Source organism: Haemaphysalis longicornis, unplaced genomic scaffold, assembly GCF_048455015.1.
Source record: "Haemaphysalis longicornis isolate Haplotype H1 unplaced genomic scaffold, Haemaphysalis longicornis Haplotype H1 scaffold_174, whole genome shotgun sequence".
In the NCBI taxonomy this organism is placed as follows: domain Eukaryota; kingdom Metazoa; phylum Arthropoda; class Arachnida; order Ixodida; family Ixodidae; genus Haemaphysalis; species Haemaphysalis longicornis.
In genome coordinates this window covers 96,559-121,471 of record NW_027526279.1, presented here as the reverse complement: position 1 = coordinate 121,471, position 24,913 = coordinate 96,559, and the positions used below count along the sequence as shown (strand labels likewise).

Sequence of the window (24,913 nt, the reverse complement as noted above, 5' to 3'; positions counted from 1 at the left end):
GATCGTTTCTCTGGCGGCCAGATGTCTGTATGTGGTTTGTACATTTTGTTTTCCCGCCCTGCAAACCAATCATTAACGTATATTTGCCGTACGACCACTTAATTCCTTCCGGTGCGGGTTAGCCTGGAGGTGATGTCGAACAATTTAATCAAGCCGTGCAAAGGCACCCCGCAATGGGCGCGAAGCTGCGTCAAAACAGGCCCGAAACAACCGTCGCTAAATCAGACAACAAAGCCTCAGCGCCGACGCCACTGCCAGCGAGCAGGCACTTCCGCGCGGGGAACGCTGGGTAAATTCGCTGCGCCATCTCTAGTGTGATCCGTCAGTTAAACCCTCCGCCTCTCCCCTCCTCCCGCCGCCGCCTCCGCCGCTTTGGGAGTTTGTTGTCCCGCACGCCACGAAAGAACCATTGGCTGGTAGAGCTAGAAAGCGTAGCTTTAAAAGTGAAAGTAGCAACTGGTTCTGAAAAATAGCGATTATAAAAGCTCCCTCAGCTTTCTCGCAATTCTCAAACTTACTAAACTAACAAGTTTAAATCGGTATAAATGGGAATCACTAGCCTCATATGCGAATTGTTTCGGTGTCTGCGTTGTGTCGCGCGGTTGTGTAGCCCCAAGGTAGCACCTCAGGATGGCTAGGTTCCGCTGTCTCACCCGTTGAAAGACGCTCCTCTCCGTTTTCTTTCTCTCGACTCACGGCCGGGCTACGGCGGCGGCGTCTTCCGCTCTAGCACGGCCGTGGCCGACGCTGCTGCGTTCCGAACGCTGCCCCCGCAAATTTCAAGTAACCGCTGCAGAATCTCTCGTTTCACTCTTTGGAGAGCCACGTGTGTGAATTCAAGTGACGTCGTATGGGCAATTATTGTGGGTGTCGTTTAAAGCTTTGCTGTCCAACCCCCTTCACAGCGTGGATTGGAGCAATTTTTTTTATTCCGAGATTGTTTTGAATGTACCGCTTCAGGGACTGGTATATTCGTTTTCTGGTGTCGCCAGTCTATCTACCTAGAACTACTTCGGTTTTGTCTTGAGTGTCCCTTTAAGGAACTTGTGTAGGGAAAATGAGGCGGCCTGCCATGAGCGGCTGGGGGGAATCAGACCTCTAAGGTAGACGAATGGCCGGAGCTCTTAGTTTTGTCAGGATAACTGTGTTATTGTGAGTTCTCGGGCTCGTGGGAAAGAATGAAAGACTCGCTAGGATGCCTTGGCTCATGCCGATGTCAACAGGGTCCGCGGGACATGCGGCGGTCTTTTGGCAACACGTAATATAAGCATTGTCAAGACACAATTTACAGGGTGTAAACAGAATGTCACCCTTCGCACTTTAAGCAACCATTTTGCGTCCTCTGTGCTGGAAAAACAGAAGAAGATGCACTCAAGAGCCTCTCCTACAACTTGTCACAAAACGCAGAGGAAAAGGCCATTGAACATTCTCTCCGAACGCCAGAAAGAACAGGTTCACATATAGCGACGAATACGCGACAGCCTTGGAATACAGGAAATCCTTCATTGAAAACATCTCCTCCCGCGCACAGCCAAGGAGAATACGAAATTCCCAGTAAATACCGTATTTGCACAATTATAACATGCACCGTTTTTGCGCTAAATGCATCCTTCAAATTTGTCTGCCATTTAGAATCGGGCTCTCAAGCGAAATCGACGGCAAAGGCGGCTTTCAGTATCGCCATAGCCACTATCTCTTTTCGAAATCCAACCCAATTCGATCTAAAACATTCCGTCATCGTGACGTCTTTAAAGAACACTTTACAGCGTACCTTAGCCCTAGCCAGGTGTTACACAGGTTTCTACTACTGCTGCTAATAGCACCGCTTTTCAGTTGCTGTGGCTCCGAAAAGGTGCTACTCTAACGCTCAATTCAAGGACAAGGTATTTTACTTACCAAGAGCGAGGAGAACCGAACGGCATCCCGCACACTATAGGCGTCCAGGACATACGATTGGAGTAGTTAAGGGATTGCCACATTTTCATGCAATCCTTCGAGTAAAGTATTTGCTGGCTCCAAACACGGACGTTTTTAAGAACTTGAAGACTCCCATGTGGAGTTAGTGAAGGAGCGACGAAGGAATTCATGACCCGTAATGTCCGAAATTATAAAGGTGAATGTGCTTCAATGCTTTCAACGTTCCCCTCTGAAGTATATAGGCCAGAAGGAGCTTGATGAGAAAGTTTATGAAGCCTGAGAAATTTTCGCTCAAATATAATGCCTCCTGCCAGGCACGCGGTCACATTTCGATTAGATCTGTGCGCTAGAATCGGGGTCAAAATATTTGTCGAATTTTCCTAAGTAAACGTTCCTGCGCGTTACAATACGGGGCACGTTAGAATCGTGCAAATGCAGTATACGTCTCATCACTTGGATGTACAACTTGGATAGATTAGGCACCATTTGCATAATGAAAACATGATTTACACGTCAGCGTTATAGGTCGCTTCACTTGGATATGCATCCTTAGTGGATCAGTTAATATTGCGCAGTATTTGGAAGATCAAACATGGCTTAGACCTCAACTTTATACGTCTCTCCAATTGAACATGCACTTTGAGCAGATCGGTTATCGTGAACAGACACCATTTTTAAGATTAATACAGTCACAACAAACGTGTGTGCGAGTATGTATGTATATTTCTCAAGCATGACCACCGCCACCCCTCGTGAAAAATAACAGGTTTTCGTACCTTTCATTTAAAGTTTTTGTCACCTCTGTGACGTGGGCTAACCAGCTTTGCTGGTCATCCACCTCCCCGAAGTGGAACGGCTCTCTCTCTCTCTCTCTCTCTCTCTCTCTCTCTCTCTCTCTCTCTCTCTCTCTCTCTCTCTCTCTCTCTCTCTCTCTCTCTCTCTCTCTCTCTCTCTCTCTCTCTCTCTCTCTCTCTCTCTCTCTCATGGGGCATGGGGTCCTTCCAGGAATACGTCAATATTTTAGCTAACCTTAAGCGTTTTGTTTCGAAAGTACTTTTCTCCAAATTCCACGTTAACCGGGGCCTTTGTTCCCCTCTTGTTTGTCTTTTATTGCAGACTGAATTTCGCCGCACCGCGGCTGAACTCGAAGAGGCTAGAGGTGCGCCTTTAAGCGTGGGAAGCCTTTTAATGAGAACCGCTTTGAACAACATACTCAAGTTCTTCATCGGTTCGGGTTTCCCCGACGAAAGCGACGCGCAAACGCAGCTCTTGCACGTTGTCAACAGAGTTCAGATCGCCATGCTGAATGACGGCATTGTCCAATTTGTGCCTGGCGTCATAAGGGCATTGCTGCAGCTCTTGCCGTTTACTCGCAAAAGTCGACTTGAAGCGGCAACGAAAGAGCTGTATGACTTCCTTGGGTAAGTACAGTGCTCATATGTGCCATTAATTTAGACATTGTTTAGCCTATTTGCAAAACTTATCAATATATAGGTCACATTCATGAGCTACCACTCTTTTCTAGTAAACTCGGAAGTAGACAATTTATCCAGGACTAACATGGATTCAACAATTCATTTAATTTTATTGCAGAATAATTATTATCTGTTATTAATTTTACGTTCATTTTGTTGATCTGTTGATTACTTTGTACTCACAAACTTTAAGCATTGAGTAGTTCTTTTGTGTAACATTGATCATGGTTCCCTTTGTGTCTGCCACAATTTTTTTTAATGCCTGCTGCGAGGCGCGTGTGTGTTTGTATCGTTTATTTTGCTGAAGAATTCTTTGGGAATGTGAGTTTGGCACATAATATACGGAGTGATGTGACAGAGACGTCTGGACTGCCTGTTAGTGTTTTGCAATGGCCACCTTTTGTATCGTGCGTACGCATGGAAGGTTATTGACATTTGTAGCCTCTTGGGTACAGGGGAAGAGTTTTGCCGTTAGTGTAGTAAGCTGGTACATATGTGTTTATTCTTATATTAATCTGTGTTCTGTTACAAAGCCTTTTCCTTGCTCAAACGCGATTTTGGTGAATATGACTTTGCAAACTTTCGTGGTGTTGATTTTTGTAAGGGCGAGTTGTTTTGTTGCTATATCTGGCTATTTTCCCTGCCATTGATTTGTGGTGGTATGTACAACGTGCGTTTCAGCTCTGTTATGCGGGTCTTGTTGCCCGCGGTCTGTTTAAGATTTATTCGTGTGTTGTGTTTCAAGTGTCTGCCGTACGCTTGTTCAAGAGTAGGGGTACGCTTTCTTCCGCAGTGAAAGCTGTCGCGAAGCCCACAATCCGTTTGCTCTTTTCCCAGTGTTTGAGGAAGGCATATAGTCTGCGTTTGAGAGTGGGTTGGACGGAAGACAGGCTGATAAGTTAGAGCGCCTCGATTAGTTAGTGAAGATCGCCGGCAGCTCATTTATCGTTGATCTTCAACTTGTTTCGTTGTTTTTTATGACGGCCAGGTGGTCACATGATGCGCAAAGAGCAGCCGCCGAGGCCGTTCTCACTTGTCTTTGTGCTTTGTGCTTAACGCTTGGAGAAGACCCCGAGGCGAGCTGCGATTGTCGCTTCAGAATGGGATTTTTCTGCCTTTCTCTTGTGATACCGCCGGAATGGCTCTTTTCGAGTTAACTAAGGTAATTAGAGCATTAGAGCGTGCGAGGCGCGGCTGTGTTCTGGTCAGTAGAGTTACGGAAACCGCGAGGCTATTTAGGGATCAGGGGAACGAATGGCGAGACGCAATAAAGTGTCGGTTCAGGTTTTACTCTCCAAAGTTACGAAGTGTACGTTAATTCGTTTGGCGTCGGAGTGCGTCGCCTTGGCGGGGGTGGGGGACGAAACAGTGGCCGAGTGATCGCGCGTGTCGCTGCCCGTACCGAGAGCCCGGAATACGGGAACGCGCCAACAAACTAATTGGAAGGGAGAAACGTTTATTAGAGAGTTTTAGTTTGGCGTTTTGGCGTCTGCACATGCAGACACTTCTTTTGTCGTGGTTCGCACGTTTCTTGTGTGAGCGCTTTCCGCTTACGCTGGTTGTTGTTGCAGCCAACAACGGCGTAGTGACGCCCGGGCGGGTAGATTCTTTACATTAAAAATAAAGGCAACGACAGCAACCTGCCCAGAACTAAGAAAATAAACATCAACTGGTGATAAAAAGTGGGGCGTCCTGCTGGCACGGCGAAACGTAGCCTCACAGGCAACCCCCGTGAGGACAAACGTGCTAGGGTGGCACGCCGCCTTAGCGGGTTGAGAACGGAATTTATGGGCAAACTTGACAGCTTTCGGACGCTTTGAGCGTTCTTCTTAAAGCACTGTTAAACTTCACACTGCTGACATGCCGAATAAATGACACTTACCGATTTTTGATGCCGCTGGGACTTCTAATATCCACGCACGGCACGGACCAACAGCGTGTGACTGCGGCGTCGTCTGCTCGCAACGCAGTCCCCAAGAAATGCCCGCCAGATGGCGCACCGGTCGTTAAAAAATGGCGGCGCCCAGTGCACAGTGGAAATTTTTCTCTATAGTGAAAAGCAAAACGCCTGCAAATACAGGAAGTTAATTTATTATTTTAAATATTTTGCAGCTGTACAGTAAATCTTACTTACAAGTGGAGTGAAGTTTTATTGAAGATAATTGGTAAGGCGGCAAACACAAACTAACGTACGACACTGAATGCAGTTCCTCAGTGCAGCAGTTTCGTCGACACATTTTTACTGATGCTGTAAAAGCAAAATACTTCGACGTTCACGCAAACAGAGGTTAGGGATGATCACCAAAACAGGATTGATTGATTGATTGATTGATTGATTTAACGCGCCGACGCAACGCAGGCGATGAGGCGCGCCGTATTGGAGGGCTCCGGATTAATTTTGACCATTTGGGGATCTTTAACGTGCGCCGAAATCTCGTACACACGGGCGTTTTTGCTTTTCGCCTCCAACAGAAAAGCGGCCGCCGCGGCCGGGAATCGAACCCGCGACCTTGTGCTCAGCAGCGCAACGCCTTAGCCACTGAGCCACCGCGGCGGGTACCAAATCAGGATTGGACACAATGAATGCCGCGGCTAAGCGATAAAACGAGAGCAGCTAAGCATGGCAAGCTATTTCTGTTTTGGCTATAGCGTTATACTACCGGCTTTGTTTCGTCGTTTTCAAAGTAATATTCATAGAACATTGGCCATCATCATCACCATCATCACCACCACCCCCACCACCACCAGCCTATCTACGCCCACTGCAGGGCAAATGCCTCTCCCATTAATCTCATTAATTAGCACAGGACCGGAATAATTGCAGATTAATGGGAGAGGTTATAACATTTGTACCATGCCTTTATTTCCTTGCTGCCTGATGGCTTCATTTACTCCTTTTTCTGTCTGCAAACATGCCACGAAGGCACGATAAGCGTTGTTTAAGTTATAAAACCTTTTACATTTTGTGGTTTACTCATTCCTATAAAACTTTAGCGCTGAAAGCTACTTCTTCAGCTAATCGAAGCGGGCTTGTTTCTTCAAATGCCTTTTTTTCGTTTTGAAACAAAATCGCACCACATTTCCTGTCTCGCTCTTCAATGTGCTCCTGATCGATTGATGTCATGCACGAACCTTAAACTGACTATAAGTTCTTGTGTTATCAATAACAAAAAACCTGTCTTTGTTAAACAATTGCGTCAAAGGCAATTAATACAGAACTACAAGGGAAGACTGGAAGAAAACAAGGACCAAAGCTTTGTGGGCGGATACTTGAAAAAAATTGAAGAGGCCAGAAAAGACCCCAGCCCTAAGTTCCAATGTGAGTGGTACGCTTCTTACAGGCATCCTACTGTAAAACATATGAAGTTTTAAACTACTCCACCTCAAGATTTACCGAACAAAAAAATTTGTGACTGCAAAATGTTGGTACGGCTCTCCATGGTAAAGGGACACTAAAGGCTGAGACAACTGCGCTTATTTGAAGTCCGAGATGGTTGAGCAATTTTTAAACTAAAATATCATGTGTTTCTAGCTCTCTAGACGTTTGTTCGACGGCCAACGATGCCTTGATTGCTGAGAAATGAGTCTTTCTGCCATTTTCTTTCATTTTATCATGACATTTCAAAGCATTTCACAAAGCGCCCAGAGCGAGACCAGTCCGACTGTACTGCATCGTCGCCATCTTCCTGAAAGCTTGTTCTCACCGGCTTTCCCTTTCGTCGTAGCCAATGAGAAATGGTATTTTTAACGCCGCTTGAGTGTGACGGCACACAGAAAAATCGGCCACTTAGCCCCGCTCTTCAGCGGCAGGACGTGGTGACGTCAGCAAAGCTTTCCCAAAAATTGCCGTGCGGTGCTAGCATCCAGTAACAGGAGTTGAAAGTGCCCCGTTGATCAAAAAAGTTAAAGGCCGTCTCGTTTCAAGTCAATTGGTTTAATAATGTCTTAATTTTCCGTCAACTGTTGTATATATATATATATATATATATATATATATATATATATATATATATATATATTCAGAGACGACGGTTGGCGTGGCCGTTTATTCCAACGCTCGGGCCAAGGAAGAAGGTCAAGCGGTGATGATGATTATTTACAGGTGATGATGATGCCGAGCCCATCGGGGCTAGCACTGATGATAGTGGATGATTACGGAGAAGCGCCGGTAACATAACCCAAAGTACTGGGAGTGTAGTCACTGGGTCTCACATAATTTCCCCTCCGCGAGCGGAAGCGGCCTCCTGGCCGCGAGTCAGTCGGTGGCACGGCGGTTGAAAGGCTTCAGCCGGGATACATGAACGATTTCAGTACCACGGCGACGGCGGTCTGTAGGCGGAGTTACCGGCGTGATGCGATAATTGACAGGAGAAGTCTTTTCTAAGCTTTGGTATGGGCCAAGAAAACGGTGGAGGAACTTCTCGCACAGTCCGGGGACGCGAACGGGTGTCCATAGCAGCACTTCATCCCCGGGCCGGAACCGCACAGAGCGATGCTTCTCGTCGTAGCGGGTTTTCCGTTCGTGCTGCCGAATTTCTGTTCGACGTCGCGCGAGGTCTCGACAGTGGGCGAGCCGCGAAACGTACTGCTCATGCGATGGTGCAACAGAGGCGACAGGATCGTAGAAAAAACTGGATTCAAAAGTAATCGATGGGGAGCGGCCAAAGACGAGAAAGAACGGTGAATAGCCGGTAGTATTTTGCTTTGCGGAGTTGTAAGCGAAGGTTACAAAGGGTAGGATAACGTTCCAGTTGCGATGATCAGGACTAATATACATGGAGAGCATGTCCGACACTGTTCTATGAAATCGCTCAGTCAGACCATTCGTCTGGGGATGGTAGCTGGACGTTGTTTTGTGGGCCGTGTTCGAAGCACGCAGAAGCTCTTCAACAACGGTTGAGAGAAAAACCCTGCCGCGGTCGCTCAGAAGGACGCGTGGAGCTCCATGGCGCAAAATAATGTTGTGCAGGATGAAGTCTGCCACTTCTGCGGCTGTGCCAGAGCGAATAGGCGCAGTTTTGGCGTACCTAGTCAAATGATCTACGGCCGTAACTATCCATCGGTACCCACATTCGGTCGCAGGTAGCGGTCCATACAAGTCGATGCCCACGGTATACCAAAGGGAGCCGAAGGACAAGGAAGAGGCTGCAGTAGTCCGGTCGGAGGAGTAGTCGAACGTTTGCGGTGCTCGCAAGAGGCGCACGAGCGGACGTACTTGGCCATAGCTGCAGAGAGGCCAGGCCAAAAGTAGCGGCTACGTATTCGCTCGTATGTTTTTGCGACGCCAAGGTGCCCAGCGGTTGCCGCATCGTGATATTCTTCGAGGATACGACGTCGAAGTGGACCAGGTACTACAGGGACCCATTTGTTGCCATTGGGATGGTAATTTTGGCGGTAAAGGACACCATGGAGGAGTTGAAACTTGGCGAGTTGGCGACGTGCGCGGCTGGTCGGAGGTGGCACACGACCGTCGAGGTAGTCCATGATGGGGCGGCAGTATGCGTCTGCTCGCTGTAGCGAGGGCAAGTCACCGTGTCCAGCAGAGCTAGGGAAAGTGATGGGTGCCAAAGGGACATCGTGGTCGAGGCTTTCCTGGAGAGCAGTCGACGGAGAATACAATGGGCAACGAGACAGAGCGTCTGCGTCCGTATGGTTCTTTCCGGACTTATACGTCACGGAAAAATCATATTGTTGGAGGCGGAGAACCCAGCGACCAAGGCTCCCAGACAAGTTTTTCATGGAAGATAACCAGCATAGTGCATGGTGATCTGTGACCACTGTAAAGTGACGGCCATGGAGGTAAGGCCGGAATTTTTGAACAGCCCAAACGATGGCAAGGCATTCCTGTTCTGTAATAGAGTAATTCTTCTCGGCGGGTGTCAACGAACGACTAGCATAGGAAACGACCCTCTCCCGGAGCTGAGCATCACTTTGAAGGAGAACAGCGCCGATTCCGTGGCCACTTGCGTCTGTGTGGAGGATAGCGGGCTTGCTTTCATCAAAGTGGCAGAGTACCGGGCTAGACGTTAAAGGGAAGCTGAAGCGCTTTCCAAAAAATTTGAGTTAGATTAACAGTTGTATAGTTTCTTGCGCGCCGATTCCGAATATCACATTGAAATTCATCGTACATGAGTCCAAGTGGCATTTATCTTGCAAAAAGCGCGGCTCCGTTTGAAAGACGCGCGCTTTTCGTCTTTTGACGCCCCTGATTGGTTGCGCCCGTCATGACGTCAAAGGAGGACACCCTTCGGCCGCGCGGGTTGTCGGAAGCATTGCGAACGATCGCACGGTTGCCTTTGGGGCAATTTAGCTTGCAGTTTAATTTTCGCACATGACTAGATGTTTGTTTTATAATTTCCCGTGCTGTTGGTTCAATTATCTTGGAGCTTAAATTTGCTTTACACGACAGAGAACCCCAAAGCAGTGACTGTGACGTCGACTAGTGGGTTCCATCAAAATATTTTTGAATTGGGCAACCAGCATAGGGGGATTTTATACCTTATGTTAATATTAGGTACTGCCTTAACTGTTTCTTGTTATACACAAAACCATTTATGCCGAAGATTAATGGGCGTTTTATAAACAATCTACCAGCGAAAAGCACGTACATGCACTGCGCGAAAAAATAACGTTCATGCGCTGTAAACGTATATGCGAGACACATCTTGCTGGTAAACGCATAAACCAACAAGCAGACTCTGCTTCCGCATTTCCTTTGTACGTTGTCGCCCACCCCAGCCCCGTTACGCATCCCCGTACACAGACCCACACGAGCGCGCCATTTCGGCAGCGGCGCTAGGGCGCCTCCGCGATTGCTAGCTGCACTTCGATGAGTGGCGTCTTACTGCTTCACATGCATTTATTCTGAAAACACTGCAACATACTAGTGGCTGCTCAGCATTATTGGCTGTAGTAGACTTGATTTTCGCTTGTGCGTTGCGCATTCTGCTACAATATTACGGCCATTTCGTTATAATTAACAGACCAGTCGGACAAGGCAGTTACGTTGTAGTTACGTTACTTTAGGTAACAATCACCAAACGTTTGTGATAATGAATCGTTGGCGTGTTTCAGCATTTCTAGATTTAAGCATTTACCGCGCTAGTCGGACAGAGGCCGTATATTTACTCTTCGCTTCTAATTTTTTTAGTATCATCATTATATATATCATCGACTATCACTGGAGCACACTTGAGGTTCAGTGACAACAAGTGCTTGCCAATTTATAATATGCAGCCACACGGAATCTTGGGCAAAAAATTAGGCCCCCGCAGTCAACACAAATTATGGCTCGGTGGTGGTTCGGAGTGGTGTTTTTTTTTAATTCCAGACAAACATCACCTTATCGTGACATGTATACTTGCAAAATAAGTAATCTGCTTGTCTTGGTTCTTTTACTTTGTAGGAATACTGTTTACCTCTTAGCCGGGAGAGAACTTCCATAAGGATTGACCCCTTATTTTAGTTTCGCCAAAAAATTGTTTTTTTGAACACTGTCCTGAGCCCATAGGGAAAGAAAACCGACGCGTTTAACGAAACAAGTATTTCTTGAACAAATGTGACTTGGTTTCTGGAATGGAACGAAACATCCCCGGCCAAAGTACAACAGTATTCCCCACCCTTCCTAAATCTAGAATCTAATGTGAACATTCACGTCCGTCGTATCAAAAAAAAAACGCATTGGAGCGGTTTCCAAAGTATTTAACGTAGTGTAGTATATTCTCTGTCATCAAGCACAGCCACCTCGGCTGTCGCTTCCGAATGTTATCAAGCATCCCGGCGTGGCATTATTCTGTTAAGGAATACGACATGATAACGTATGCCTCATTTGGCGTTCGTGCATACTTTTTGAACACGAAAATTGTACAAATGAGTGCTATCAACCACAACAACAACAAGTATCATTCACAAGGAAACACGGCGAAAAGAGCATGGCCGAGGCGGCCGATCCGGCCGGAAGTCCAGGTATGACGTTTTTCAGCCGGTTTTCGCCCGCGCTCTTCGGTCTTCCGGCATCGCGCGGCGAGATGGGGGCGGGGCATCGGGCCATTTTTGTTTGCTCATTGCGCCGCTTCTATTGCATGTATTGCGAAAATATTTCGTACACATGAACTATTCAATGTGTACTTGCTGCTAGTCAACTTTTCTTTTAATTCTAAAACCGCTTCACCTTCCCTTTAAGGCGGCTTTCAATGCCTCAAAGGCTTGTTGGCACTCATTCGACCAAACGTAAGCTACGCCGGACTGTAGGAGCTGGTTGAGGGGGGCCGCAATGGTGGCAAAGTTCCGGACAAATCGACGGAAATACGAGGCCAACCCGTGAAAACTGCGCAGATCTTTTTGTTGGCATGGACGCGGAAATCCGACAACGGCAGCGATTTTGTCGGGGTCGGGTCGTATCCCGTCCTTGCTAACGACATGGCCGAGTACCTTGATAGTTTTGGTCGCAAACCGACATTTTTTTTAGTTGAGCTGAAGTCCAGCATTGGAGATGCACATAAGCACTTCGTCCAAGCGTTGGAGATGCTCAGAAAATGTCCAGGAAAAGACAACCACGTTGTCAAGATAGCAGAAACAGGTCTTCCATTTTAGTCCTCTGAGCACTGAGTCCATCATCCGCTCAAAAGTTGCCGGGGCATTGCACAAGCCGAACGGCATGACATTAAATTCATATAGGCCGTCGGGAGTAGCAAACGCCGTCTTTTTCTTGTCGGACTCGTGCGTCGGTATCTGCCAGTAACCAGAACGCAAGTCAAGGCTCGAAAAGTATTCGGCTCCTTGAAGGCAGTCCAGGGCGTCGTCGATCTGGGGCATAGGATACACATCTTTTTGGGTAATTTTGTTGAGGGCCCGATAATCTACACAAAAACGCACGGAACCATCCTTTTTCTCCACCAGGACGACTGGGGAAGACCAAGGACTGGATGAGGGCCGAATAACGTTGCGCTGCAGCATGTCGTTCACGTTCTCCTCAATTACTTGCCGTTCTGATGGGGAGACTCGGTACGGGCGGCGGTGAACAATAGTTGATCCATCAGTTTTGATGCGATGCGTAGCTGCAGGGGTGCGATGAAGGAACTTTGAATGGGTGTCGAACGAGGCACGGTGCTTGTGTAAAAGTTCCAGTACTGAGGATTTCTGTGATGGGGTAAGGTCTGGACCGATGGTGACCGCAAGAGACGACGTAGAGGAAACGGTCGTGGAAGGCCCACTGCCTGTGGAAAGAGTACCACACGGAAGCATGGACACGTCGTCGGCAGAAACAGAAGCAATCGCACAGCCTTGCGGGAGCAGAACCGCTTCGGAGGTCGTATTACGCACAGGGATAAAGGCGCGCCCTCGGGAAAATCGTACCAGACAAGCGGCTACTGCAAGACCTCGTGAAAGGAGGCGGCCGCACGGATTGGACAGCACATCGCCGTCAACGATTTTGTCAGCGGAAACTGAAAGAATGTGCTCTTGGCGGGCGGGCACAACGTGATCGGTACGTAGCACTAGACGAGGCGTACTTGTTTCCGGGACAGCTGAGTGATGAACGTCTGTGATGCTAATAGCAGGAGTGCGGCAACAAATAACAGCGTAAGTCGACGAAAGAAAGTCCCAACAAAGAATAAGCTTATAGGGGCACTCCGAGATCACCGCACACTGAATGTGATGACACAGCCCGTTGACAGAAACGCGTACCGTGCAGAAGGCAGAAGGTTGGATGGACGTGTCGTTCGCACCACGTAATAAATGGACACTGTATGGGGTTTTTACCTTTCGTAGTCTCTTACAAAAGTCAGCTCGAATAATAGAAATACTTGCTCCAGTGTCCACCAAAGCTCCGATATCGTTACCTTCAACTGATACTAACAACAAGTTCGATGGGTGTTCTGGAGGAGTTGCTAATGTACCGATAGATGCAGTTTCCCCTCCAAAAACTGCATGACTTAGTTTTCCGAGAGGTGGGTGGGGTCATGCACGGCAGGGCGAAGCGGAGACACAGATCGTCGAAATGGTGATAGGGAACGACGTCGCGACGCACGAGAATTGGTTGGGGACTCGGAAGTGGCAGGAGGAGAGGACCGCCGTGGCGGAGATGGGTAACCCCTCTGGCGGTAGCCGTAACGAAGGTTTGGTCGGTCACGTTCGTACGTGTCGTAGCCACGTCGCTCATCAATTAAACGCCTCCTCCAGAACCGCGAAACGTGCCCGCGAATTCCACAGTAGAAACACACCGGCCGGTTGAAAGAGGGCTGAGGGCGCTGCGGTCGCCATGCTGGATAGTAACGCTGCGGCCCAGGGACCGGGTTGACCGCTGCCACATAGCCTGGAACTGGTTGGGCGGGGACGCCTGCCACGGACAGAGGAGGCCTGCCAGCCACTTCAGAATATGATGGCGTGACTGGAGGAGGGGTAAGATCTGCGGGAAGTCTTCCGTGAGTACACGCGGCAAGCTCCTCTCTAATGATCTCTCGCAGGTTAGGTGTAGCCGAGTAGGGAGTGGTAGAAGAGACGTGCACAGAGGTGCGGCCGTCAAGTTCTTCCCGAATCAGTTCGCGTATCAGAGCTCGGAGGTCCTCATCGCCGCTGTTCCGGGCCACGGTACCCTGCTGGAGACGGAGCGACTGAAGGTCGTCCAGGCGTTGGCACGTTGTCCTCACATCCGAAACGGTAGTCGGATTCTGAAGGGCCAGGGCATTAAAGGCGAACTGGCCAATCCCTTTCAAGATGTGGAGCACGCGATTAGCCTCCGTCATGTCTTTGTTGAACTTTCGGCACAGGGCCACAACATCTTCAATGTACGACGTGTACGTCTCACAAGGATGTTGGAATCGTCCCTCCAGCTTCTTTTTCGCGATGTCTGAGCAGGCCGAGGAAGAGCCAAAAATCTGGCGCAGCTGCGTGGTGAAATCGTTCCAGTCATCAATGCGGTGCACATTGTTCCGGAACCACGTTTTGGCCACTTCGTCCAGGGACCACGAGACGTTTTCAAGCTTCGCGCGGTCGTCCCACCTGTTGAAAGCGCTGACGCGTTCGAAGGACTCAAGCCACTCGTCAACGTCCTCATTACGAAGACCAGCGAACATCGGTGGATCCCGCTGGCGGCTGGTGACGAAGTACGGTGGGACGGCTGCTGAGCCCGCCCCACCGGTTCCGCTGCCGGTTCCGCTGCCGGTACCGCTGCCGGTTCCGGTGGCACGTTCCGCTGTCATAGGCATGGCGTCTCGCAGCAAGCGACGACCCGAACGGAGCTCCAGGGGTGCACTCAGAGATGGAGGACGAGGAGTCAAGACGCACGCTCCACCACTTGAGAGACGACGGTTGGCGTGGCCGTTTATTCCAACGCTCGGGCCAAGGAAGAAGGTCAAGCGGTGATGATGATTATTTACAGGTGATGATGATGCCGAGCCCATCGGGGCTAGCACTGATGATAGTGGATGATTACGGAGAAGCGCCGGTAACATAACCCAAAGTACTGGGAGTGTAGTCACTGGGTCTCACAATATATATATATAGGAAATGAGAGGCTCGAAGAAATAAGACAGAAATAAGAATTGGCAGTCAAGAAAACCTTGGAAAGCAAAGGTGAGGATGTAGTTGGTCAAGATAAAGAATTTAGAAAATAAGAAAGTGGCATTCTCTTAGAAAATAAGAAAGTGAAGTTTCTTATTTTCTCAATTCTTTATCTTGACTAACTGCATCCTCCCCTTTGCTTTCCGAGGTTTTCTTGACTGCCGATTCTTATATATATATATATATATATATATATATATATATATATATATATATATATACATATATATATATATATATATATATATATATATATATATATATATATATATATAGGTACAGTAGGCTCTCGCGTGCAGCCTCATGCATGCATCTTGTGACTGCGTTGTACGCATTGCATATGTCAGTTTCGATTTCAATGAAATCGAAACTGACGTAATGTTTGCCGCCTCGGCTCATCCTATCGAATGTTTTCTAGCTGAGGTTCATTCCTTTAAACACCGCATAACCAGTAAGTGACCTCATACATTCATTACATATTTACATAGCCCTGCTGCATCAATGTTTGTTAGGTTGGTGGAGGCGACCTCCACCCCTCCCTTTCACGGTGAATTCGCGATTTTTCATGTCATAAATGGTACTGCGAGAAAATTTAAGGGATGACGATACCTGTATCACCCTTTTGGCACTTTCTGCGTTAATAAAAAAACTAGACTCGTAGTCTTCGCGACATGATATTCTACGGATATATACCGAATAACTTTAAGTGTCCCTTCATGATTTTGCATTCAACTTTCATATATCTAAATCATAACAAGTGCTTAGGCGTCCTCATATTCCTGGTACTGCGAAAGTACTATTACCTTACGTCTGACGGTTTCGCGGGCAAATCGTGAAGCGTGTTTCTTGAAGCGTCCCGTATTTCCTGATTTGTAAGTCGCTCGTGCAAATGTTGGTGCTCAGCAGACCGAGGAAGGGGGCTATGCGCCGTCCCGGAGTTAGGCTAGCGTGACACTTTCAGTTCTAGCATCAACCACCGGTAGCCGCAGTTCAACGTACAATGTGCTTGGCATGGCACTATATAAAAATGACCAAATCGAAAATTATTTTTCCCGTGTTAACAGCACACTTGTCGGCCCGGCAGCGTAGTATTTGTTTTGGAATGCCAGGCTGTCCGGACTGCCTTCTGTGTAGTTGTCCAGAGACTAATAACAATTTCCTTAGTGTTTTCCCCGATTATAGTAGCGAACGAAAGGATCTTGAGCCAGCGTTACTACGCTTGGACACTCACCCTCTGTCCGAATGAAAGATTTTGCACCCGTGGTCAACACTCGTGGTCAGAGCGTTGCTTATGTAACTTGCCGAATCCTCTCTGGATACTCGGCACTAGGTTGCGAAATTCCAGACAGCTGAACAAATTCTTACATTTTGTTTCTACTACTTTATGTGTACGATGATTATGTGATGTGAATTGAACTGTGGTAGTCTGTTTCGGTGCCCAGTTCCCCCCTACTCTTGCCCCATTGGGAAGTAGCAGGCCTAAGATGAGTCTCTCAGGCCGAACTTTTCTCCTTTCAGTGATCTTCTACTCTCTCTCTCTTGGAATGGCCGGCTGAGGGCCATAACCTAACGTCTGTCAAATTTCTCCAGACCGCTACTTGATAGGAAACATGGCCTCGTTCATCGCTGCTGGCACGACTTCTGTAAGCACCTCCATGGAATGCCTCTTCGTCCTCTTGGCTATGCACGAGGACGGGATCCAGGCCATAGTGCGCAGAGAGATAGACGAGGCGGTCGGGAGGCAGCAATTACCGACATGGGATGACCGAAAGCGCACTCCTTTCACGATGGCGTGCGTGTGGGAGCTGGAACGCTGGAAGAGACGCTTTCCCACTGGAGCAGCAAGAGAGTGAGCATGGAATTTGTTCTGAATATTTCTAGTCGCTAGTACTGTGCGCCTGAACTTGCGCGCCCGTGTGCAGCCACGGACAAATGAAATGCGAACACTAAAACATAAACCACAAACGTAAAATTGAAAAATGCTGTTTGCGGAGTTCTAAAAGGGCGCCGCGCAATTAGAATGCTAGGGGCGAAGCACCTTAAAGCCTCGGGCTGTCGGCATCTCCTGACGTCGCCTCGTGTAGTCGTGTACTAAAACACTGGGACACTCGTTTTCCAACGTTTCGCGCTAGAACGCTTCATCTCCGTGGTCAAAAACGCGCACTCTAAAAAGACGCACGGGGACACGATTCGTCCGCTGCGCTGCTCTCTGAGTTTATTATTGCGATTGTTAAAGGATTGCGCTGTTAGACAGGAAACCACTTGTCGCCTGTTATGCTGCCCGCGGGCTCTCCGGGGCCAGCGGGCCCACCGCCTGGGTCGCTTCTCGGCCTGCCTACCGGGACTGCTCCTGGTGCACTAGGCTTAGCGGTCATAACTCTGCCTAAGTCGGGTACTCTACGCAGCCTCCTGCAGGTTTGACGCAGCATGTTCTACCTCACGTCATGTCGACGAAAATTGCTCCTGGCGCGCTGCCTGTAGGAGTCGGGATGCAGACACAGCCGGTGGTTGTGCATATTGGCTGTCCCCGTGAAGATTCGATGGCGGACTCAGAGTCGGTCGGTTCTGCTTCTTCTCCCCATTATCAGAGTCGGTCGGTTCTGCTAGCTGCCTGTCTCGTGTACGACGTGGAGCAAGCCTTCAGTTGTGTCACTTTCTTGGACTTTGGCCAACAACAATGACTCACCTTTAGGGACAAAATTCTTTTGCGTTTTTTGCGAGATTCCGGACGAGGCAAAACTTTGTAATTCTTCCATTGTGCGCATGGCAACATCTGTACACGTTTGCGTCGTCATGTACGCTTTGACTCCTTTTCGTTGTTAGGCGCTCTGCGCTTCCTGGGCTCCATTCGCTCTATTTTTTTACTTAACTTTATTTGGAGTTTTTTTTTCCTTTCATTTCATAGCGTGCCATTTTTTATTTAACTTTTAATTCTCTCTAATTGTTGCCTTCCCGATCTCTCACACTCACTTCACTGCATTGTAATCACCTCCATCTGGCGGAGCAAGCACTGCCGCTAGCAGAGCTGACCTCTCCAGAACACATTAAAGAACTCTCTCTCTCTCTCTCTCTCTCTCTCTCTCTCTCTCTCTCTCTCTCTCTCTCTCTCTCTCTCTCTCTCTCTCTCTCTCTCTCTCTCGTTTTCCGACACCTCGTGCTACCACGCTTCGTGTTTCAAAGACACGAAATATTTACAGAAAAGCTGTACACCTCAACCCCCCAACGGTTTCATCTCCGTAGGCAAAAATGCTAAGGAGCCAAGGATACACTTATACCTGCATGCTTCGCCCTTCCCCATGTTTCACGATAGTGGACTAGGCCCGGTTTTTAAATATTGCCAGGCATTCGTCTTCGAATCACGCGCAAAGAAGAAGCTTCCATGTCTGAGTAATATCTTCGTTCAGCTGTGTAAGTTAGTGGTTTAGACAGGAAGATACAAGGCATGGGCACATTCTTAATGACATGGCTTGTGAAAATGCGTTTTTGGAAAGCTACATTTCCCGACTTCGTCACTGTTTTAGGTCGCACGTCAATTAAGTTCACCTGCATTGACGAACTCACGCTATTTGTGTGTTCCGGTTCATTTTTTCGTGATCGTGTTTCCTTTGTCCATGACAGTACGTGTGACCATCTATGTGTAAGCTAGCGGCCAGGCATTCATTTCTTTGCATCCACCGGTACTAGCTCACCCACCAAGCCGCATTGAGTTTGCTCTGTGGTTATTCCGGACGTTGCCTATTCTCTTTCCCTTTTTTTTAAGTCTTCCGCATATCTACCAGATGCGACATCATGGTTTCGATGCTGCATAATGTCAACTAAGATACGATCGCCGGTGCCACATTTAAACAAGTTCTGCTTCTTAACTTCGAACTTGCGCCCACTTGAATAGAGTCGAGTCCACTTATAACGATACCGTTTATAACAATATATCGGATACAGCGATAAACAACTATATCACTGTCAACTTTTGTATTCTTTCTATTCTAAAATAAACCGCTTAAAACAATGCCCCAGTGTCACAATATCGGATATAACAATTGAATCCGGTTATATTGTGCACCAAAAGTGCAACAGTAACGACTCTAATGACGCGGTTGCGAAGCCTACTCAAGTAGTGTCTTCGTAAAAGGCCAAATGCGTGACACAGTCCCTCGGGGACTTTGTTTCCGCCAAGGACATTTACCTCAGCTAGGTGAAGCACCTATAGATGCTCTTGAAAGAAGAGATTTGCGCTACCTTCACACGCGGCAAACAAAGGTGACCGACTGTGGCTTCGTTTCCGCAAATTAGTAGAATTACGACCTTGCTGGCATGCGAATAAAATGTTTTGAGCTCTGCTCCGTCTTTTTATTTAGCAACCCGCTTATAACAATTATGGGTTATAACGATGGGATTTCCTTGACACTTGGATATTGTTATAAGTGGACTAGACTGTAAAACAGTGCATTTTTCGCACACATGACGTGAAAGACGAAGAAGCAGGATCATCAAGCTTGGGCATCAACAACAACAACAACAACAAGCTTGGGCATGCGGGCACGCTTGCAAAGGCTTGAAAATGTTTTGTACGTAGTCCCATGCTTTTGCTTTGCAGCTAACCTTATATTGCGCAGGCGTCGCCATGATCTGGATATGCCGCGGAGGGTTTGTGTGCGTGTTGAATCAGAGAAACTTGTTTTATAAAACAAGTTTCTCTGTTTCCTTCTGCTGGTCAAGGTGTGGAGTTGCAGACGCTGGATCAGTGTGCCACGAATAGAAAGGTGGTGACTGCTACAACACTCGCCGCAATACTCACGGCTGGCTTCGACACAGAGGTTTCGATTACTTTCTCTTTGTTATTACCATATTGTTGGCCCAAATAATTAAGTGATTGATGTAGGGTTCTAACGCGCCGACGCAACGCAGGCGATGAGGCGCGCCGTAGTGGAGGGCTCAGTATTAATTGTGACCACCTGGGTATCTTTAACGTGCGCCGAAATCTCGTACACACGGGCGTTTTTGCTTTTCGCCTTCATCAGAAAAGCGGCCGCCGCGGCCGGGAATCGGACCTGCGACGTCGTGCTCACCAGCGCAAAGCCTTAGCCACTGAGCCACCGCGGCGGGTTGGCCCAAATAATAGCTCGAGGGCGTGCGCGTGTGAGTGTGTGTGTCTGTGTCGGCGCGTGTGTATGCGTGCGCGCGTGTGTGTGTGTGTGTGTGTGTGTGTGTGTGTGTGTGTGTGTGTGTGTGTGTGTGTGTGTGTGTGAGAGAGAGAGAGAGAGAGGGGGGGGGCGAAATGCTAGCAACCTGGAACGAAAAAGACTGCGAAGCTAGGACTGGGAGCTGTCTTCTGCGAACATGCCCTCCCCGACAAAACACAAGAAACGAACTTGGAATGAGAAAACCTCAAGGCCACTTAAGCACTTGTTAAAAGCTGGGAACGCGACCGCATTACCTGATGTTTATTTGAATGGCACAGCACTCCTCCGATGGAGAATGTTGATGTTGAAGCCACTTGGGAATTAGTGAATCGGTTGTGAGCATCTGGCTATAGCCGCCACCGTCACTAGTCAACCTGACTGATTGGGTATATGGATAATTTCGATTGGTTATGTTGACGTCTGAGCTAAACTGGAATTGGTGAACCAACCGAGAGCTCCCGAAGACAGGCGTCGTTGCCATTGACCACTCACCTTAATGTTGACGTCACAGCCAAATTGGAATGGCTGAAAAGGCAGTGAGTTTTTGAAAGCAGCTCCCTTCATTCGTCATTCCACCCCTGACTGGCTACGTTATTGTTACACCTTCCTTAACACGTGGTTATACCTTAACGTTGAGTCTAATGACGAGCTAACCAACGCCAAAACTTATTGTAATTGTCGATGTTCTCCGGTTGTCGATGTTCTCTAAGTCAGAGGCCACAGCTAAACCCCTACGTATACGTTTTAGTCAGTTTGAACCAAAGTAGCAAAGTTATGCCACAAATGCGTACTGGGCTCGCATTCTAGAAGCCCTGAGTTGGAATCCCACCCATGTCCAAAAATTTCCTTTATTTTCTTTTCAACTCAATTATACTGTGCTCCTGTTCATTTTGCGCCGTCGGCCATTTGGGTGCCCTTTTACTGCTAGACGCAGGATAAAAGCTTTTCCGATAAAGAAGCTACTTATTGCTTTCGTCCTATAAAAGCGATGCCACAAAATCAAGGTGCAGAAATGGTGCCAGAAACCCTGGTGTGGTTGGTAAGGACTTAGTTGGCATCCAGTACATAATTGCTGTCGGCCATGCATCGTAGCATTGTATTCAACTTTATTTTCAAATATACTATTGTAAGCAGTACTGGGGTACCCTAAAAGGCAATTTCGCCATATAAGCGAAAATTCCCATGGAGCTATTTCACCCTCACAATCCATCGGAACGAGCATTTTTACTCTGCAAGATGGAACAAAGTTCGAAATAAACGACAAAAAACTAACAGCACTGGAATTTTTTTTTCTAAAGCGCCAAAAAACTTTCTCGCTTTGTTCCACCATTCAAACCTTCCCAACTCACGCACCTTTCTTTGTTACTTCAATACATTCCTAATTTCCCTGGAGTGCGTTGGGGTTGGGCGAGGCGAATTGCTTGCAAGAGTGGGTGCGAGGAGTCAGGAGAATTCTTCGCCACCCGGAAATGTTTTCGAATACCCGCCACGGCAGCGAAGTGGCAGAAGCCTGTTTTCTTCTCTCACCGTTCTGCACTAACGGTCCCGAAACCCAGAAGCTGGTAATGCAAAAAGGGAGCCCGGATTCGCTCCACGAATGACTTTTTTCGCGGAACGCCCGTTTCCTAGGACTCATTTTCCAGTACAGGAGAACACGGCGAGAGAAGAAAACAGGCTAAGGCGTTGTCTGGAACTCAAGGAAGCGAGTTCAATCCCCGCTGCAGTAGCCGTTTTTCTGACGAAGGCAAAAAAGAAGAATGCCCGGGAGGCGAGATTTCAGCGCCCGGTAAAGGTCCCCAGGGGATCCAAATTTGTATTTGTATTTACATTTATTGTTCTATTTTGGCAGTACAGAGCAGAAATGACGGTGAGGAAAAGCAAAAGGAGGTATACCCTCTTGACCCTGCTTGAGCAGCAACAGAAGCAGCTGTAGTGCACAAACAACATACAATATACAGATAGTGTTCAGGCATATGAAGCAATAAGAGAAAAACACATTTCACTTCAATACCCATAGGATAACGCAATATATAGCAATCACTTCATAACAAACATTGGTGACAGCACACATCAGCTCAGGTAACATAAACAAATACAAGTAATCAGGAATTTATCAGTGGTAGTCCACTATACAGAACGCATAAAAGCCCATGATGTGTAGGTTCCACTCACAATCCCACAAAATTTGAAATCTTTTGCAACACACCTCTGCTGAGTGTGTTATCGCGTCCGTAGCAGGTGACGCTATCGCCCTTAGAACTAACTATCTTTAGATTGCGAAACAATACAAGCGATTTTTGATGCACGGCCTGACCACTCTACATTTTTATCCCACCCCTTTCACAGAACCAGTGACGATGTTGTGGTGGACAACCTCTTTATTCCGAAGGGAACTATGGTTCTTCTGAACATGTTTGCTGTTCACAATGACCCCAAGTACTGGAAAGAACCGGAGCGGTTCGACCCGAACCGGTTTTTGAATGACGATGGTTCCTTTCGGAGTCCAAAGCCAGACAGCGCAATTCCTTTTTCATTTGGTAAGTTCAACGTACAGGAGTAAAGTCTTCAGGAATAAATACATTGCTTTGTAACAGCCCTTACATCAGGGTAATTTTTAATTGAGCCTCGTTATTTATAAGCACGTCGAAACTACAAAACGCGTTTTTGCACAAAATTCATTTTGTTTGGTGTTACCCCGGCAACGTCATCTAGCGTAACTAAAAACAATTATGTTATTATCGGTATCAGTCAATGGTTCTATGAGTGCAGTGGTACGTTTAAAGTATGCGTCTCTCACATGTGACCGTGCATGGCGCAATGCATTAACTCGTAAATAATGCTACTTACAAACCATCTACTACATCTTCTGAATTCCTTCTCTATTAAATTATTCGAACCTAGAAAAGCGTGGCAATATTAATCTGCAATGAACACCTCTATTCGGTGCAAATGTATTGTGTCCCAGACACTTGTACCAAAGGAATGTGCCTCTTTATAACTGCCATCAGCTGCAAATGTAGTTAAGTTATCGGTAGCAATTAATTAAAACATATCTATTGTCGACCGGCGGAAAGATAGAATTCTAAAGCTCACAATTGCAAAGGGTGAACAAACCATCATTCACGCAGTTCAATGAGACATTTGGCATTCTCAAAAGTAACGAAACCCTAACCTTCCCGAGAAAGGCCTAACGTTTTAATAACCTAACTCAATTAATTCATACAATAATTAACGCGCGTCCCTTTAACAAAATAAGTTTCATTGGCTGAAAACTTTCTTGTGAAGAGTATGCCAGGAATGCATTCCCTGTACATGACAGAAAATATTGTTATTAACATGTTCCTTTCCTCCTGAACAAACATGCAACTGGTGCTTTTTCATCCCTTTTACAAATGTTGCCTTATCACTCTCACATACTCCGTTATTACGCACCCTTTTCTCGTTTTCACGTTGATGCACAAGTTTCCAGACGGCTGGAAATCGCAAGCTCTTCAAAATTTATACACACCAATAATAAGTACCATTGATAAGAATTTTTTAAGGCGATAGTATTTCTTCAGCTACGTGCCCAAACATGTCTGTCTGTTTGATAGTCTTCAGCTGCCGTATCTGCCGCGTGAACCCTGTCCTCCTCTCAAGCCCTTACACCCATACAATACCCTCAAGCTACTCCCACGATGAACTCTACGGAGGTTCATTCAATTCACTTCAATTTTCCCGCTTTCGCACCACTCACGCACCATGTGTCGGGGCAGCGTGTGTCTTCTCCTCTCGTTTTGTGTCCGGCTTGGAGCAGCTCGGGACGACATGTTTTAATCTTGCCCCTCTCCGACACTGTTTTTGATTTCTTTTTGCCATAAAAAACAATTCAACGAGTATTCTAGCTTAATTAAAAGAATGCTAGCTCTCTCGGTTATGTACTTAAATTTCGCTCCAAATGCTCCCCAGATTTGCGTTAAATAATGTGTATTCTGTATATTAACTGAGTACATTAACATGTTGGTCCGCCAAAGTTGCCGGACCACAATCCAAAGATTAACGCACGCAGGGTATGCTAGCAACTTCCACATGCAGAGACTACTCTAGGTTCCCAAGTCGAACTAAAGCCGTCATAGTTTTTTTTTTTTTTTTTTTTTTTGCTGCACAGGCAAAATAAACCTTTGCATTCCGCGTATTTCGCGTCTCTATTTCGGATTGCAGGCAAGCGTTCGTGTCCAGGGGAGACATTCGCCCTGATGGAGATCTACCTCTTGCTCACTTTCCTGATGCAAAAATTTCGCGTCACTTTGGATAATCCACCCCAGAGTGACCGCGACGACAAAGACCTCAAGTTTTACAAATTCGACAACTTGAAGCTGCGGTTTCAGCCACGTCTGTCTGGGCAGTTTTGATATTTGCTGTCTGCGCAGCTACACTGATCCTCCATATTGGTTCAGTCCCGTGTGAAATAAAGGCTCCAGAACGCAGCAACTGAGCTTTTTTTTTTTCCTGCCTTTGATTTCGCTCCCTTTGTCAAAACATTTGTGTAGCGCATCCAGTATGTAAATAGTAGCGTTTTGTGCAAGAGTAAAATGACTCATTTTATAAGCCTCTCTTATGTAAATGAGGTTCATGTACACAGTGACACTTACAGTGCAGCCCTCACCACATTCTAATAAGTGGAGTGGCGGCAAACAGGTGCTTTCGTTGTAAGAAAAAGCTGTTCCCAGAACAATAGTACTATTGCGTACAATCGTGAGTGTTTCATACATTTCAACCGACTGAGTCGCTCACCCTGATTAT

The 24,913-nt window shown here is 47.2% G+C and overlaps 1 protein-coding gene across 1 annotated transcript in view; it reads left to right on the top strand.

Annotated features, from left to right (window-relative positions):
• The window catches only part of LOC144166515 (cytochrome P450 2G1-like), a 50,710-nt gene extending 26,085 nt beyond the window's left edge, over positions 1-24,625 (top strand). The window contains exons 5-9 of the mRNA XM_077696023.1: positions 3,034-3,338; positions 6,596-6,711; positions 16,542-16,800; positions 22,478-22,668; positions 24,332-24,625. Coding sequence (XP_077552149.1) covers positions 3,034-3,338; positions 6,596-6,711; positions 16,542-16,800; positions 22,478-22,668; positions 24,332-24,522 — 1,062 coding nt within the window. The 3' untranslated portion in view covers positions 24,523-24,625. The remainder of the gene's footprint in view (positions 1-3,033; positions 3,339-6,595; positions 6,712-16,541; positions 16,801-22,477; positions 22,669-24,331) is intronic.
• The last annotated feature ends 288 nt before the right edge of the window (positions 24,626-24,913 follow it).